This window comes from Zalophus californianus, chromosome 7 (assembly GCF_009762305.2).
Source record: "Zalophus californianus isolate mZalCal1 chromosome 7, mZalCal1.pri.v2, whole genome shotgun sequence".
Lineage (NCBI taxonomy): Eukaryota > Metazoa > Chordata > Mammalia > Carnivora > Otariidae > Zalophus > Zalophus californianus.
Genome location: NC_045601.1, coordinates 14,810,970 through 14,826,125, shown reverse-complemented (window position 1 = coordinate 14,826,125; position 15,156 = coordinate 14,810,970). Strand labels below are relative to the sequence as shown.

Sequence of the window (15,156 nt, the reverse complement as noted above, 5' to 3'; positions counted from 1 at the left end):
GACAGAGGGCCAATCTCTTATAAGACACCCAGCATATGACTGTCAGGAGAATGACTGCAGAATAGTTGTTTTATCACAAACGTGAAACAGAACTAATATGCTGGGATGGGAGAAGAACTGACTGAAGAATACAGGCAGACAAGTGAGTTTGACCAAGATGGGAAATGTCTTGCTCTAAAAAAGTTTCATCAACATATTTTCTAAGAATAAATGTGTCTATGATGTAATTTGAAACTCACCTCTTAACTATATCAAGCAAATAACCATATTTGGTTGTAATTTTAGCTTAATTTTTGTAAATTATTTATGAGTGGACATGTCTGGAGTCAAATGATTCAGGGATGCTCTGCAAACAGGGTCACACCCACAGAGTGGTCTTGGAGTTGTTGTGGAAAGAGTGTAACATAATCACACCAGACAGACAGACTTGAGAATTTTGAGAAAAACAAATTCTGTAAATTAGAGACATTTCTCTATAAAATGCACACCTCAAGCTTGAGCATCCTGCTGTCTAGCACACTTTTGTCGGATGTTGGGTGGCAGTAGGAGTCCAGCATGTGAACCGCATCGGTCAGCCAGTCTTGGAGCTCTTTAATCCCAAGGGAGAACTGATTGTGTTCTGCAACAATTCTATCCAATCTTGACACTTTCTCCTGGAAATGACAGAAATAGTTTTCCAGCTGTCCATGCCACTCTACAGCCTACAGATGCTCAAATTGTAAAGCTAACCATTGGTTTCAAATAACACCAATCAGGCATAGGTTCCTGTGCTGTACAAATACGATGCAAGTCTGTATTGATCAGAGATGTGGGAAGTATCTTTGGAAAACTGGGTCCAAAGCAGAACAATTACAATGATAATTTACTGCTCCCCACCTTAGCCACTACTCTTTTTTATGACAACTGTGATATTCTTTTGGAATCAGCAAAACTTCTTCCTAATGCCTTATGTGGGAGATGAATCAGAGTAGTTTCTACCTTTCCCATACCACACTGGGCTCAACTGATACCATGACCATATGACCTACCTTGTAGCCAGTTCTAAAACACAACTATCTGAGGTTTTGTAATCGCCCTAAATTCCAAAAATTGGGACCATAGATATGACTTATTTATTAAAGGTTATATTCGACACAGTGAAGATTTTATGACTTTACAGCTCTTAAAAGCATTCAAAATTCTACTGATTTTTGACATCTAAATAAATAAAAAGGAATAGAAAGATGTCCTTAATTCCTTCTAATTTCAGATATATGCCAGATTTTCTAAAGACAAAAAAGAAGTAACTTATTTATAGACAAAAAATGGGTATAAAAATAGACTATTTACTGCAAGACCTATACCAGTATGACTGTCTCAATGATGCTTTATTGAGGACCCAAATTAGCAGACCAGAAGTAAGTTCACACTAAAATAGGTGATGCCATATTACAGCAGGTTCCCTACATTCTAAGATCTGAAATGCCGAAGAGAAATACAGGGAACAAATGTCCAAGCCACATAAAGCTCAAGGTAGACCTGCCCCACGAAGTTCAAGATGAGCCTGCATTATACCTGCTGAATGTGCTGAATTAGGTCATAGGGATATACCATTTACTTTTTTCTAAGTTGTTGGAAAAGATATCTAATCAGTTATATGAATCATTGCTGATTTTGAGCTCTACTCTAGAATCCAAAATGAAACTCGCAATCAACACATCCTTGACAACTATGATTTAAAAAATTATCCCAAACTCATTATATTCAATCCACTGAAATTTAAACTGCTTTGAATTCACGTTTTTCTAAAATCACTTATCTGAGATTGTTTCGACCCCAAACTCTGAATTTTGCCTTATGTTTACACTTTGAGTCTTCGAGATAAAAGCACTGGGGAACATACCATTTCAGTATTGAAGAGAATATTTTGTGCAATAATAGAGATGGGAAGTCTCTTCCGTCTTTGAAACCTCCCTTAGTTTCTTTTCAGACAAACATGCTAAGGTGACACAGCACATACGCGTGACTTAGACTGCAAGGCCGGGAAGGACACTTACACACCTTATTTCTGACCCCACACACACCCTCGCACAACCCTACTGAGACTCCAGATCTGTGGCCTCAGTACCACACACACACACACACACACACACACACACACACACACACACACAGCACATGGCGGGCGTTACCTTCGTTAAATTGCTTAGAGCTAGATACTGAGAAGACAGCTGCGATACTCTGTGCATAAAGCTCTTGCTGGCAGCCTGTCCTTCCCACAGCTGCTGAGCTTTCTCTCTTAGCCTGTTGAGCTGAGGCTCGTAGCAGTTTACTTCCTCAAGGACAGACTGAAAAGCACAAGCGAGTTACTATTAAGAGGCTGGGGAAAAGCACATCGCAGACGAAGCTTTGGCCCAAAGAACGCGGAAATAAACATGGCGAGCGGTGGGTGTGCCCTGAAGGCTTTGTTATTTCCGGGTTACACACAGTTTAGACTACAGGACAGAAACAGATCGCACCTCAAAGGAAAGCCAGAAAACATAAAATCTGTCAGAAATCGGGAAGGGGTACGCTCCATCTCCCAGACGCCATAACCTAGCTCCAGGGTCCGCCTGAATGCAAGGTGGTGCAGAGGATGGGGGTAAAGACATGGCTAGAAGGGCAGAGGGTCTCATTACCTGGAGCTTTTGCTGTTCCCTCCTCTTTGCAGGAAGATCATACAGGCGATTGCTGCTTTCCTGCACCAACTTCTCAGTTTTACTCAGCCAGTCCTGGACAGGCTCAGCACTTACTTCAAAGTCCTTCATTTGGATCTTTAGATTCTATGAGGTTTTAGATCATGTTAGGATAAAAAAAAAAATTGTAATAGCAAGTCCAAAGTCCTTCACTTGGCATTGAAAGCCCGCTACAGTCTGGCCCCCTTGCCCTTCTCCCCTCTTTCCTTGTTCCCAGTGTATAGAACATTCTATATTTCACCCTAGCACCTGTGTAACTTTTGAACATCCTTTCAGAGCTTTTAATCTCAAGTTTTTCAAAAAGGAGTTTTTGCCTCGTTATCCAGCCCACAGCAGAATTCACACCCACTTCTCAACTTCCGTCACATTTGTTGTTTATAGCAGTCACTATGTACTTTATCACAGACTGGGTTGGACTGTGAGTTTTTATGTCATGCAGGCATTCCTGGTCTCCACAACTAGCTTACAAGCTCTGTGAGGGGAGGGGCCTGGGATACACCATTGGTACCTTGGAGAAATATAAATAAATATTAACAAACGCTTTGTCAATATGGCCTATATGCTTATTATGTATTTAACAAGCAACTCGTTTATTCTAATTTATAAAGATACCAAAAAATAATACCTAATAGTGTTCTGTGTTTATTACATAAGAAGCTGTGACTACTTTCATAGATACTTTGTAGGTATTAATAGCTGTAAAATGTATTTGATAACGTTTTATATGGTACCATTTAACTTCAGCAAAGGTGTCTATATCCACTCTTACTTACAAAAATGCTAGACTGAAGTGAATTTGAAATTTATGTTACCATGTGAACATACTAAAGGCTTTTAAACTTAAATTCAAACTTAAATTTAAATCAGAGCTTTAGGTAGTACTGTCAAAGAGATAATCCATAAAGGTTAGCTGAAAAATCTAAGCGGCAAGGGCTGCAGGAGCCTGTGGGAGAGCGGCTCAGGGTTCCATCGGTATCTGATCCGGACTGTCTACAATGTGGGAGAGTCACACCTGCCATGGTCCCCTCTTAGGGACACAGGTAGCTGTAGAAATGCTTTGGAAAACTAAAGCGCTTCACAAACTTAGCTTCTCCTTCTTCCCCATGCCCCTCATTGAATTAGCTACCAAATCGTGCTGTGTTTTACCTTAGGGATAAATTCTCTCCATTATCATTTCCTTAATCCAGGCCTTCATCTCTCTCATCTGGACCATTATGAGAAGCTTTCTCTAGTCTTGCAGCTTCCCCATTCTTGCCTACACTGTGGTCAGAGTTGACACTCCAGTAAGTTTATCTCCAGCTTGAATACCAGTAGGTTCCTGACTCAGTCTTTTTCAACTAGGGTTTTGAAAGAGAATTAAGCCCTAGTGTCCTAAAACATCCATTCTACATAATGAATTAACCTCTCTCCTGTGCATCTAAAATGGTATGGATTATGTTACATCCTTGGGAAAATTGAGAACATAAATGCTGTTCAGGGGTTCAGATTAAAAAAAAAAAAAACCTCGATAAGAGTCAAGATCAAATGGCTTAGTACACCAGACATTTCCTATCTTGCCCTAATCTTCATTTCCAATCTCATCTTTGTTGTTCCTCCCACAAAACCCCACGTGGATGTCAAACTTCTCAAAGTCCCCCACTGTTGACACTCACAACACTCTGGCCCTGCACATCCAGTTCCTTCTGCCTGAAATGCAGGTCAGCCTTGGCAAATTCAAAGAATGTTTAGCCTTCAAATTTCAGTTAAAATGTCACCTTTCTGGTAATTTTCCTTGATTTCTCCAAATGGAGTTATTGCATCGTTCTTTGAGTGACTACCATAACCTGGATGTATCTGTATTATATTGCAATCATTTCTTTATATACTTATTTCCCTCTCTACAAAGTAAACTCCCCGAGGAAAGGGAAGAGACTAAACCTTTTGTATTCCTAACATCGTGGCTGGCACATATTGTTTTCTATTTTATTTCTAACAGAAATGAAGGAAGGAGGGAAGGTAGGAAGGGAGGGAGGGAGGGAGAAAAAAGGAAAGGAAGATAAAGAAGGCAGAAAGCAGATTATTCCCCACCTATCCATTTACTCCTGGACATCTCTTGGACTAGGTAATCATGCAATCAATGCTAGATGTACTACCTTCAACAATAAATGCTTCAGAGCTCAGACAACATTATACTAATGATTTCTGTAAGGTTGTGAGTAAATTTCTAGGCACTGCACAATGGTTATCACTCTCTATTAAATGGAAGATGCCTGTCTTGAAAGAATAGCCACCGTTACAGAGAAGAATTACAACAGTCTTGGTGTAGGGAAGAACTGAGGGAACACACATTTTCTCTTTCCAGATATTAATTCTCTATTATTATGCTTTTCCATCTTGCATTAATTATGATCATAATCAAATAAATGATCTATTCTGCCAGGAAGTGTTGGTTGAAAGGGAAATAATTGCTCTCCATGCCACTAAATTTTCCTCCAAGAGAAGAGTTGATACACAAAACAGGTGATCTCACAAGAAAAAAACAAAACAAAACAGTTGCATCATGGCAGTAATTATGATTATAATAAATTCAACTTATGTTGTTTCTGGATAAAAGAAATTTGCATAACCATTGGCTCTTTGCATACTTAACTCCTAAAAACCTACTGCTTGATAACTGCATTAGTTATAATATACCTTATCATCCATAGCATTTTGAAGTCTTACATGGATATTTCTGTTCATTCTCCTAGAATGACTTCCAAACTTGAGGAATTTCAAATGAATGATTGAGTGATACTGTTTAAAAGTAAAAACCAATTATTTCTGGTGGGACAGTGCAAGCCTATGATGACAGCCCCTACCAGGCAAGAAGCTCTTGAATTCCTCAGTGAGGTTCCTACTTCAAAAATCAAGCTGTTTCTTAGAGTTGTCCAGTTATCCGTTGATATCCAGAGAGGAATGACCAAAATCACTGGCAACCATATTTGGATATATTGAAAGTGTAGTTTTAACTGACAACAATGACTACAACAACAAACTACAGAGAATGTGTCCATGTGCCTGACTATATTATACCTCTAGGGCAGATTCCTTCTGGTGGAGATTTGAATGAAAATTTTTCCAGTCTTCTTTTGCAGTTGCAACTTTGGCCTGGATGCCATCAGCTTTCTCTTTGGTCAACAGAGTACTCAAAAGTTCTCCTTTAGACAGCATCATGTTTAGCTTATGCTGTCCATTTTCACTTTCTGACAAAAATTCCTACAAAGAAAAAGGCTAAGATTAGGTATAATAAAATGCTCTATGCTTTAAAATACATTGATTATCTACTTATTTCTTGACACAATCAAAGGGAAGAAAGAAACCATTTTTATTGCATATATTAAATGACTAAGACTCTTTTACCCTCTCTAGACATTGGGAATAATAATCTTATGTACCTGATATGGTTATTGTGAAAATTAAATGAGAAGATCTGCTTAGGGTGCTCAGGAACAATGCTTGTCATATATAAGGGCTTTTATTAGTTCCTACATCCCTATTAATATATAAAAATAGCATGCTTTTGGGCAAATGGACGAGTTCCTCTTCACATACACAATTAATTGTTGTTTCAAGCAGGGATTTATTTGAAATCTGAGTTTCTTAAGGATGAATTTAATATGCTTATAAAAAGATTTAGAGGCACCTTTTTAATCCACTTAAGCACTGTTATTAGCATTAATTGTTGGCACTCTTACCTGTATTTTCTGAAGACTTGTTGAAACTTCATTAATATTTTGAGGTATATCAAAACATTTGGCAGTAGTGATTTTTGCATTAACCAACCACTGCTGGAAATCTTTGAAGGCTCTTCGAAATCGTTGCTGTAAAATCTGTTCTCTATTCTGACAGCCTTTGGATGCTTGCAAACAAAGACTAACACCAGGATTTGAAATGTTTAAGGGAAGGAAAAAAAATGATAAGATAGATTAAAATAAAGTTTGATAGAATCAACAGTTCTTGGAGTATGCAGTCACATTTAGCAATTTGGTTAATGATTAATTTATCATACCTCAATAAACACACTTCTGGCTGCTTATTTATATAAAAATCTTTTGCATACCAATAAGGTTCATGCTCACCAATTATATTCTTTAATCAAGCCAGAAACTTTTCCACTGTATGTACTGAGGTCTCTGGAAAATCGACAAAGTTCATTCAGCTGAGACTTAAGATCCTCTGTTTTAGGCTCTGCTTTTTGTAGGGCATCCAGTATCTCCTGTTAGGAAATAACAAGACAGAGGAGCAAGCACTGAAATTGGGTAGTTTCCACAGCCTCACACTATACATGCATAAATCATATTATAAATTACTAGTGAGGGAAGAACCAACATAATAGATTCAGTAAATAAATACATCCTATTTTCAGGAGTCTTCATGGCAAATAATAGCACTTGGCTTACTTGCATCTTTTTCTAGGATGGATAGGCACTCTGGCATCAAATGTCACCAAGTAATCAAATGATCATGTGGTCAAATAAGTCAAAGTAGGACAAGAAAAAGGAAAGAGAAAATAACCTTAATTGCTTAATAACAGTTTGACTAGGCCATTGGAAGATAGCTATATTGCTTAAAGGTAAAGAGAAATCATTTCCAAGCAAAGAAATACTTATTTTGGATTAATATATATATATATACATATATACATATATATGTATATATGTAGAGAGAGAGAGAGAGCGCGCGCACTGATTTTATGTAGTATATATAGTTAACCTTCACACTAAAAATGGCTTATAGCCCACAGGTCTGATTTAACTAGTAATCCATTCATTTCATAGTTTTATTCACACAGTCATCCAATATTTGCTAAATGTCTGCTATGTGCCAAGCATTTTTCTGAACTCTAGGACTCCCCACAATGACTGAAGATATGAATCCGGTACTTGAAGAGCACACAATTTAACAGATCAGAGAGAAACATGAATAATCACAGTACTGTGAATATCTAACCCAACATAAGGTCTTGAGACTTGACAAGTACATCTCTAAAATCAAGGCCATGATCCCCTCAGTTACACACCGTGCTCTTGTGGGATTGTCACAAGGAGCAAATGAGAGCACAAATGTCAAGTGCTTCGCACAATTCCTGGCGCACTGACAAATGCTGAATTAGTAAAAACAGCAGGTAAACAACGCCCAAATATTTAAGCGGGACTGTGTAAATAATGATATTGCCATAGGAAAAAAAATTAATTGAGGAGAGCCAAGAAGATGAGTGACTACTCAGATGGCTGTTGGTGTTACTATTCCTGTTCTCAGATTTTTATCTAGACATGGCCTAGATTTGTAGGAAAACCACACCTCTCAACAAGCCAGGTCTGTGTTGCATTCCTCATCCTAGTAAATGGCTCCACCGTCCTCCCACTGATCTAAATCAGAAAACTAAGCCACATCTTGGCCTTGCCAAGAGACAAGAGACAACGAGGTGCAGTCTGTTCCAGTGACTTTCCCTCTGCACCGACTCAGTCTCCCCTTGCACATCTGTCATTTCTTTCTGGAATGGTACAATGTCCTCTCAATTTGAAACCTGTTCTCCAGTTTCTCTCCTGTGTTTTCTTGTTCCTCACTAATTTTGGATCCTGGGACTGTTCCTCCACCTCACCTATCTGGTCAGTTTGTAACAGACTTCCAGACTCCGCTCAAATAACAACTCCTCTAAGGACTCTGCCTTCCTTCGCACCTCTTGATGGGGGCTTCTCACTTGAGGACACAGCACCTTGTCAGTTCATCACAATTAATCATCCCTATTGGCTTTGAACTCACTGGCTTTCCACCTAGACTGGGATTCTGAGAGAGGTGTGGTGTTCTCTTGGTTTTAAAATTGTTTATTTATCCTAGTGTCTGGGCTAGAGGAGGAGTCTAAGATATTTTTATTTATAAAATTCATAATAACTAGAAAGTTTCTCTCTGAAATTCCAAACCCTAAACTAGTAGCTACTATTTTATACTATATTGTATCTTTTATTTAAGCAAGAATTTAGAACTGTAGAAACTTAACCACACACCAAAACAGTATAAAAGCAAACAAACAAAAAACAAAACAAAACAAAAAAACACCTGAGATTCAAAGTAGTCACTTATAAAGTGGATGATATCAAAAGAAAAAAGCTTCAGACCAAAATTTTACACTAAACAAATTTCCATAACTTCATCACAAATTAAAGCATTTTAGTAGAGTCTTTCATTATATAAACATCAGGTTAAAAATTTCTGTTTCAGTTAAGTAGTAGAATGCATTTTTTCCCTTAGAGGTTATAAAGGTTAAGAAATTGGCTAAATTTCAAACACTAATAACCCAATAGATATTAAGAGATGAATTTTGTAAACACAGCAAACACAATTTTTTGCAATATGACTTTATATAGTTTATAGATGATGATCCATTTTTTACATTTTGAAATATTTCTTGGTTATCATCACTTAATTGCAAAAGAGAAAGTAAACACTTGTGAAGGTTTGTGACTATTATGATTGTCAACAATGAGAAGCCCTCCCCAACAGCAAAACAATGTTGTAAGAATCCTAACAAATTCATTATTTTGTAAAACTTTTCTTATGTATTCATTGTAATGGAAGTATTATCTCCACTTAAACATTTAAAAAATTTTTTTACCAACTTTGATTGAGATATAATTGACATATGACATTGTAACAAGTTTAAAGTGTACTAAGGTATGCTAATTTGATACATTTATATATTGCAAGATGATTACCTCCCCCCCCAGCATTAGGTAACACCTCTATCCCATCACATAAATGACCATTTCTTTCTTATACTATTAATAAAAATAAGAGGAAAGCTGAGCATTGAGAGGTAATGTACTATTGTCATCAAAAGCACGAGATCTGCAGCCAAACCTGAAAGTAGATCTAAGCAGAGGACTGTCATCTCTGAATTGTCAATAAAACTGAAAACCGACATTTACTTTTTCATTATCACATGGATGTTTTATAGGTCTCACGTACAATTTTGACTAATAGTATCTATGCAAAGAATAATGATAGATCAGAATAGTAATATAATTTAAATACCACCAAATCTTTCTTTTTAAAACTGTCACTCATATTAATGGTAGAGAAAGGAAGAGAAACAAAATAGATATTTAAAAATTATAACTGATTTTTTTTCTATCAGAGTGACTAACTCTGACCACATGGAACAATTACCAACTTCCTTGTCTCCCTTTTACAGAATTGCTTTCTACACTTTATTCTGGTGCTTAAATCTAAAAGATGGAACAGGCATCAGGAAAAAAATAATAATAAGCTAGAAACATTATAAATAAAATAGCCTAAAGAGATAATAATAAAGTTTTATTTCATGGTGTGCTATATTTGTTTGAAATACTTGATTTAAAACAGACAATGCTGGAAATACTACATGACTTTCTTACTGGCTGAAGCTATTTTGAAATGATTATAACATAAATAGAAACAGAGAAGTTTACTTCACTGAAACTTCCTTTTAAGGACATCCATGGTTCTGAGTGTTATAAAACTGCAAATAACAACAGTGTTTTGAAGATACCATTTAACAATAAAAGGGAGGATTTCAAGCTTCTGTTCTTTCTTCATGATCCTTTCTACGCTGTTACATTCATGTTCTGAGAGAGCTGCCATTAGTTTAAAAAAAAAAAAGAGGTCTGGAAGACAACCCGTGAGCATGACACAGGAGTTATGTTGACGGGTTAATTCAAGCACAGCTGTTAAAACCACCCTAGGAGAGCTAATCAGGGTGAAAACTAATAGTTGTGCTTTAGGAGATTACCAAATGCTTCTTTTAAGATACAGCTTCCAATCATTTAATTTTTGGAAATAATTCACTGGCAGAAAACCAGCTATGACTCTCCATCTATTTATGCCTCTACCCACAGGCTAGTTTTCAGGCTGAATGGCTGAATAGAATATTACAGACTCTTACACCATAAGAATGAAAGTAAAATGTCTGCACGAACAATCCATGTTTCCTACAGTAAATCATAACTCCTTCTCCCCCCATCTTTAGTTTTTACAGTAGTTTGCCTTAGGAGAAAAGGAAACAAATCAGATTTGAAAATTTAGTTAGGTAAATACTTATTTCTTTTTAAGTCTGAATGGTGCATGTTTTTAGTTAGCAAGGATTTTTTTAGCAACAGTGAGAACCAAACAAAATTGTTAGCATAACCACCAATAGAAAACAGGGAGCCAACTTACTTGTCCTTTCTGCCAGCATTCCACTATCTCCTTATCGGTATTCTTGCCTTCCAGGAGGGCTAACTGCTGGGCCCAAGTTATCAGAAGGGCACTGAACTGATCCAGCGCCTGCTCCAGATGAGCCACCTGGCCTGAGAACTCCTGCTCCGAAAGGGCCATTTGGCTAACCAGATTCTCCAAGCTGGTCTGCGTTTGGAGTACACTGTCTTCCCACTGCTTCCAGTCAGCTCGCAGGGCCTGCATCTCCGCGTCCACGAGCTCACACCCACTGGCACTTGTGTTCTGTTTCACTGCTGGAGCCAGCGACTCCACTCTGCCTCTGCGGCTTGCCCCAATCTCTCTGGAATCCATCAGCTCCTGTAATGGAATATCGTCATGGCAACCAAGGAGGCTGTGAGTCACTTGGGCTGCAAGTTTACAAATGTGTGCAGAGGGGGACCCTGTCCTGCGAGGAAGTTTTGGCAAGTGTGCCACAAGGACCGGAATCAACTCATCCACCCACCCGAGTGGGAAGAGCAGAGGGTTATCATCCTGAGCGCTGAGGTTTGCGGCAAAATGAGCTGCGGAATCCCGCCACCTCCTGGAACAGACTAGACGGGGACCTGAAATCAGGCATTGTTTGAATGTGTGAAATTGTTTTGATAGTGCTATAAACATTTGCCTGTGGTGTGTTTCTCCTATAATTATGCAAATCTATGTTTCTCCCTAAGTTGACAGACGAGTGACCAAGGACTGCGGCAGAACTGTGCTCTGCTCAGCGTCTGTGCTCTGTTTCATTTTCTTCCAGAAGATGGTGGCTCAAGTCGGTTTCATGCTACGAGGAATCAGGCCGAGCCATCACAACCAAAGAATGAGCCCTACTCAATTTCAAACACTTCAGTACCTTAAATAAACATTTTTAGAGTAACTAAAATGAATAAACCACAGACCTACTTAGTCAAAAGTTCAAAGTAACTTTTAGACTGGGTTTATTTATTGCTATTATTTTCACTTTTAAGAAACTCACCAGAAATTTAATAATTTAGGTATAATTTTTGGCCTCAAGGCACACAAATACTCTAAAGGATAAGATAAAATTCAAATATGCATTACAAATCAGGTAAAATAGTGGCATTTCTTTCTGAGAACAGATCCTTCTACTGAAACTTCTCTCGCTGAATTCATCATCTGGTGTTCATCCATTTACATATCTATTGCTCAAGTTAGGATTTTGTTAGTATTAATAAAAATTATGACTTCTGTTCTGGATTGAACAGGAGGAAAAGATGATTATTAGGGAAAAATTTCAAGATGAAAATCAGTTACAAATTAACGAGTTACAAAAATAGGAATGTTAAGTATGAAGCATATTGTGATAAACATAATCTGTCTTAATTAACCTACAAATATAGTTCATATTTCACTAGATTTGCTTGAAATACATATAGCTTCTCATAATTATATACAAGAGCCACATTTTAGTATAGATCATTTAAAAGTATTTAGTTATATCGTAGTCCAAGGGGCAATCACATGAATCTTACACAGAGTTAGCATTTAATATACACACACACATCCTTTCCTCAGCAGCAGGATTCTAAAAACCTGCCATGTTTATCAGTGTATATAATAAGTAGTTATTTGGTGAAAAAAAATATATATAGCTTTTTAAAAAAAACTATGTCTAATTATTGGATTTAAATACTTATAATTTGCCTTTACGACTAATTTCAGATTTGGAGTTAAGAGGCTATCAGTAGTCAAAACACAGTTTCCCAAAATACTCTCTAACGCATTATCTCAGTTTTCTTTGGCATGAAAATGGGACATTTCAATATTTGCAACCACTAATTCCACTCATCCAGATTTTGAGTAAGAATGTCATCATTTTAAAAAAAGATTTTATTTATTTATTTGAGAGAGAGAGAGAGAAAGAGTGTGTACGCACACATGGAGTGAGGACTGGAGGGGCAGAGGGAGAAGCAGAGAGAATCTCCAGCAGAGCCCACACTGAGCACAGAGCCTGATGTGAGGCTCAATCCTAGGACCAATGAGATCATGACCTGAGCTGAAACCAAGAGTCAGATGCTTAACCGACTGAGTCATCCAGGCACCCCACAAGAATGTCATCATTTTAAAGTTTTTTGAAATGACTTGTATACATATTTCCTTGTTTTGGATTTAACTATCTAAAAATATCATATGCATACACACACATATTTGGCTTCGAAGTTGCCTATTCTTGGTGGTTACTCTTGGGGGTGGTGAGGAACCAACTGAAAGACAGAGGAGGTGCTTATTTACTTCCTCCAAGGTTCCTCCTCACCCACGCACCAGCCTCCAGTAAAGCCTGACCTGGACTTCACTTTCTCCTTCCCAAATTCCAATTTCTTCCTGCAACCTCCTTCTCCTACATTTCCCATATTTTTGGAAGTATTTTATAAAGTGTTTTAAAAAAAGAGCATTAAGTCTAGACCATCACTCTTGACTTTTCCCACACTGTCATTCCATAGCCAATTAAATCATTCATTTTCCAAATCTACTGAATTTTCTTATTGAGTGGATTCCATGTGTCAAGCGTAATGCTAAATGTTTTATGTTCATGACCTAATTTAGTCCTCAAAACCACTTGGTGAGGCAGGTACTATTGTTATTAATTTACCAATTAAGAGGTTGAAGCTTGAGGACATCAAGTGACTTGCCCAACACAGCTAGAAAAGCAGTAGAGGGAGAATACAGCATCAGGGTCTGATTCTAGGGCCTAAGCTCTAAAAGTAGTGTGAGCTGTCATTACATTTAATGTATTATTTTATAAACATAGTTTGTGCATCATTGTTCCCAACTTCACTGCAGGTTCCTTGAGGGAATGCACAACCCTGGCAGAATAAATGGATAAATGGATGGATGAATAAAATATTAGTGAGAAATGTATCAAAGGAGTATTTTAAAGAATCACACAGATAATAAGAACTTCAAAAGGTGCTTTACCTCTTTTAAAACCTACATGGTCATTGTAAGATTTAAATAATACTTTCCAAGCCTGTAAAAGTAAATGTAGTTATTACTGTTATCATCAACTAGTATTTTTAAGACTTTTATATTCTGATGTCCAGGGATCAGAACACGGTATGAATCTTAAAAGTCCTGACCACAATTATACTATTTATTCCCAACATTTCCTCATCTACTACTAAATCACTTAGGATTTCATTACTGCTTAATTTTTAGATTAAAATCCTTTATTTTCATGGGGGGAATTATTGTAATTTAATATTCAAATAACTAGAAATATACTTGTTCTAGCTCTCTCAGATATGTGAATTTCTATTTTTTAAGTTGCCCTTGTGAGGAGTAAACTAGGTGATAATTTTAATGTGTTTTAAAGCACTGCTTTCCATTACGTTCTTGAACTGTTGGCTATTAAAGCGGAATAAAACATCTAGCATGACATTTCCAAGTTATTGCTCAAATACGTTTAACTAAGTTATGTTATAAACTTTTCTATCACTGCGCTGGAAAATAGTGTCTGGTTCCATCAGCCCACCCAGCTAGCATATATTTCATAGTCTCCCCGACTATGGCCATAAGCACATTTGCATGTGGAAGTATACATAGACAATGTTGCATTTTGCTCACAAATGTCAAGTGTTTGAATTCCTTTCTTCCCCTTGCTTATGTTTATAATTTGTGAGGTGCAAGGTAATAAATATCAACAAATAGAAAATAGGAAACATTTTAAGTAACAACCTTATCCACAGAATCTTCATCACAGGTATGTCATACTCAAGAACCAATGAAACAATGAAGTTATAATATCTGTGCACTTTCTGACCTTGATTTTAGACAATTTCTTCTGGGTGGCTGATGAGTCTCCAGACATATCTGACCACCGGTGGAGTTCTTCTTTTGCTGAATGGAGCCAATCTGTGAATTCCTGGACTGCATCTAAATACATGAGGTGATCTTTCACAATCTCTTCCACTTTCCTCATCTTCTCCTGGTAGGCAAAGAAAAGGTTACTTTAACAGGCATTACTGAGAACATGAAATCAGACAAAACAGCAGGTCTCTTAATGATTTCAGAAGATTTCATTCCTATTATTGAACTTTGTTTAAATCTTAACATGAAAACATCAAATCTTAATTAGACTGCACATAAGGAAGCAATGATTTTCCTTTAAATTTACTTTAGTGTAGGTTAGAACAGAAATCTATGCTGAATGAATGTTTACTAACATCCCTCACGAATA

At 37.2% G+C, this 15,156-nt stretch overlaps 1 protein-coding gene across 1 annotated transcript in view; it reads right to left on the bottom strand.

The window, feature by feature from the left end:
- Positions 1-15,156, bottom strand: part of SYNE1 (spectrin repeat containing nuclear envelope protein 1) — a 454,337-nt gene that overhangs the window by 208,796 nt on the left and 230,385 nt on the right. Inside the window, 8 exon segments of the mRNA XM_035728590.1 lie at positions 489-653; positions 2,172-2,327; positions 2,658-2,801; positions 5,769-5,951; positions 6,431-6,608; positions 6,815-6,951; positions 10,929-11,285; positions 14,740-14,904. Of these exon segments, the coding sequence (XP_035584483.1) occupies positions 489-653; positions 2,172-2,327; positions 2,658-2,801; positions 5,769-5,951; positions 6,431-6,608; positions 6,815-6,951; positions 10,929-11,285; positions 14,740-14,904 (1,485 nt within the window).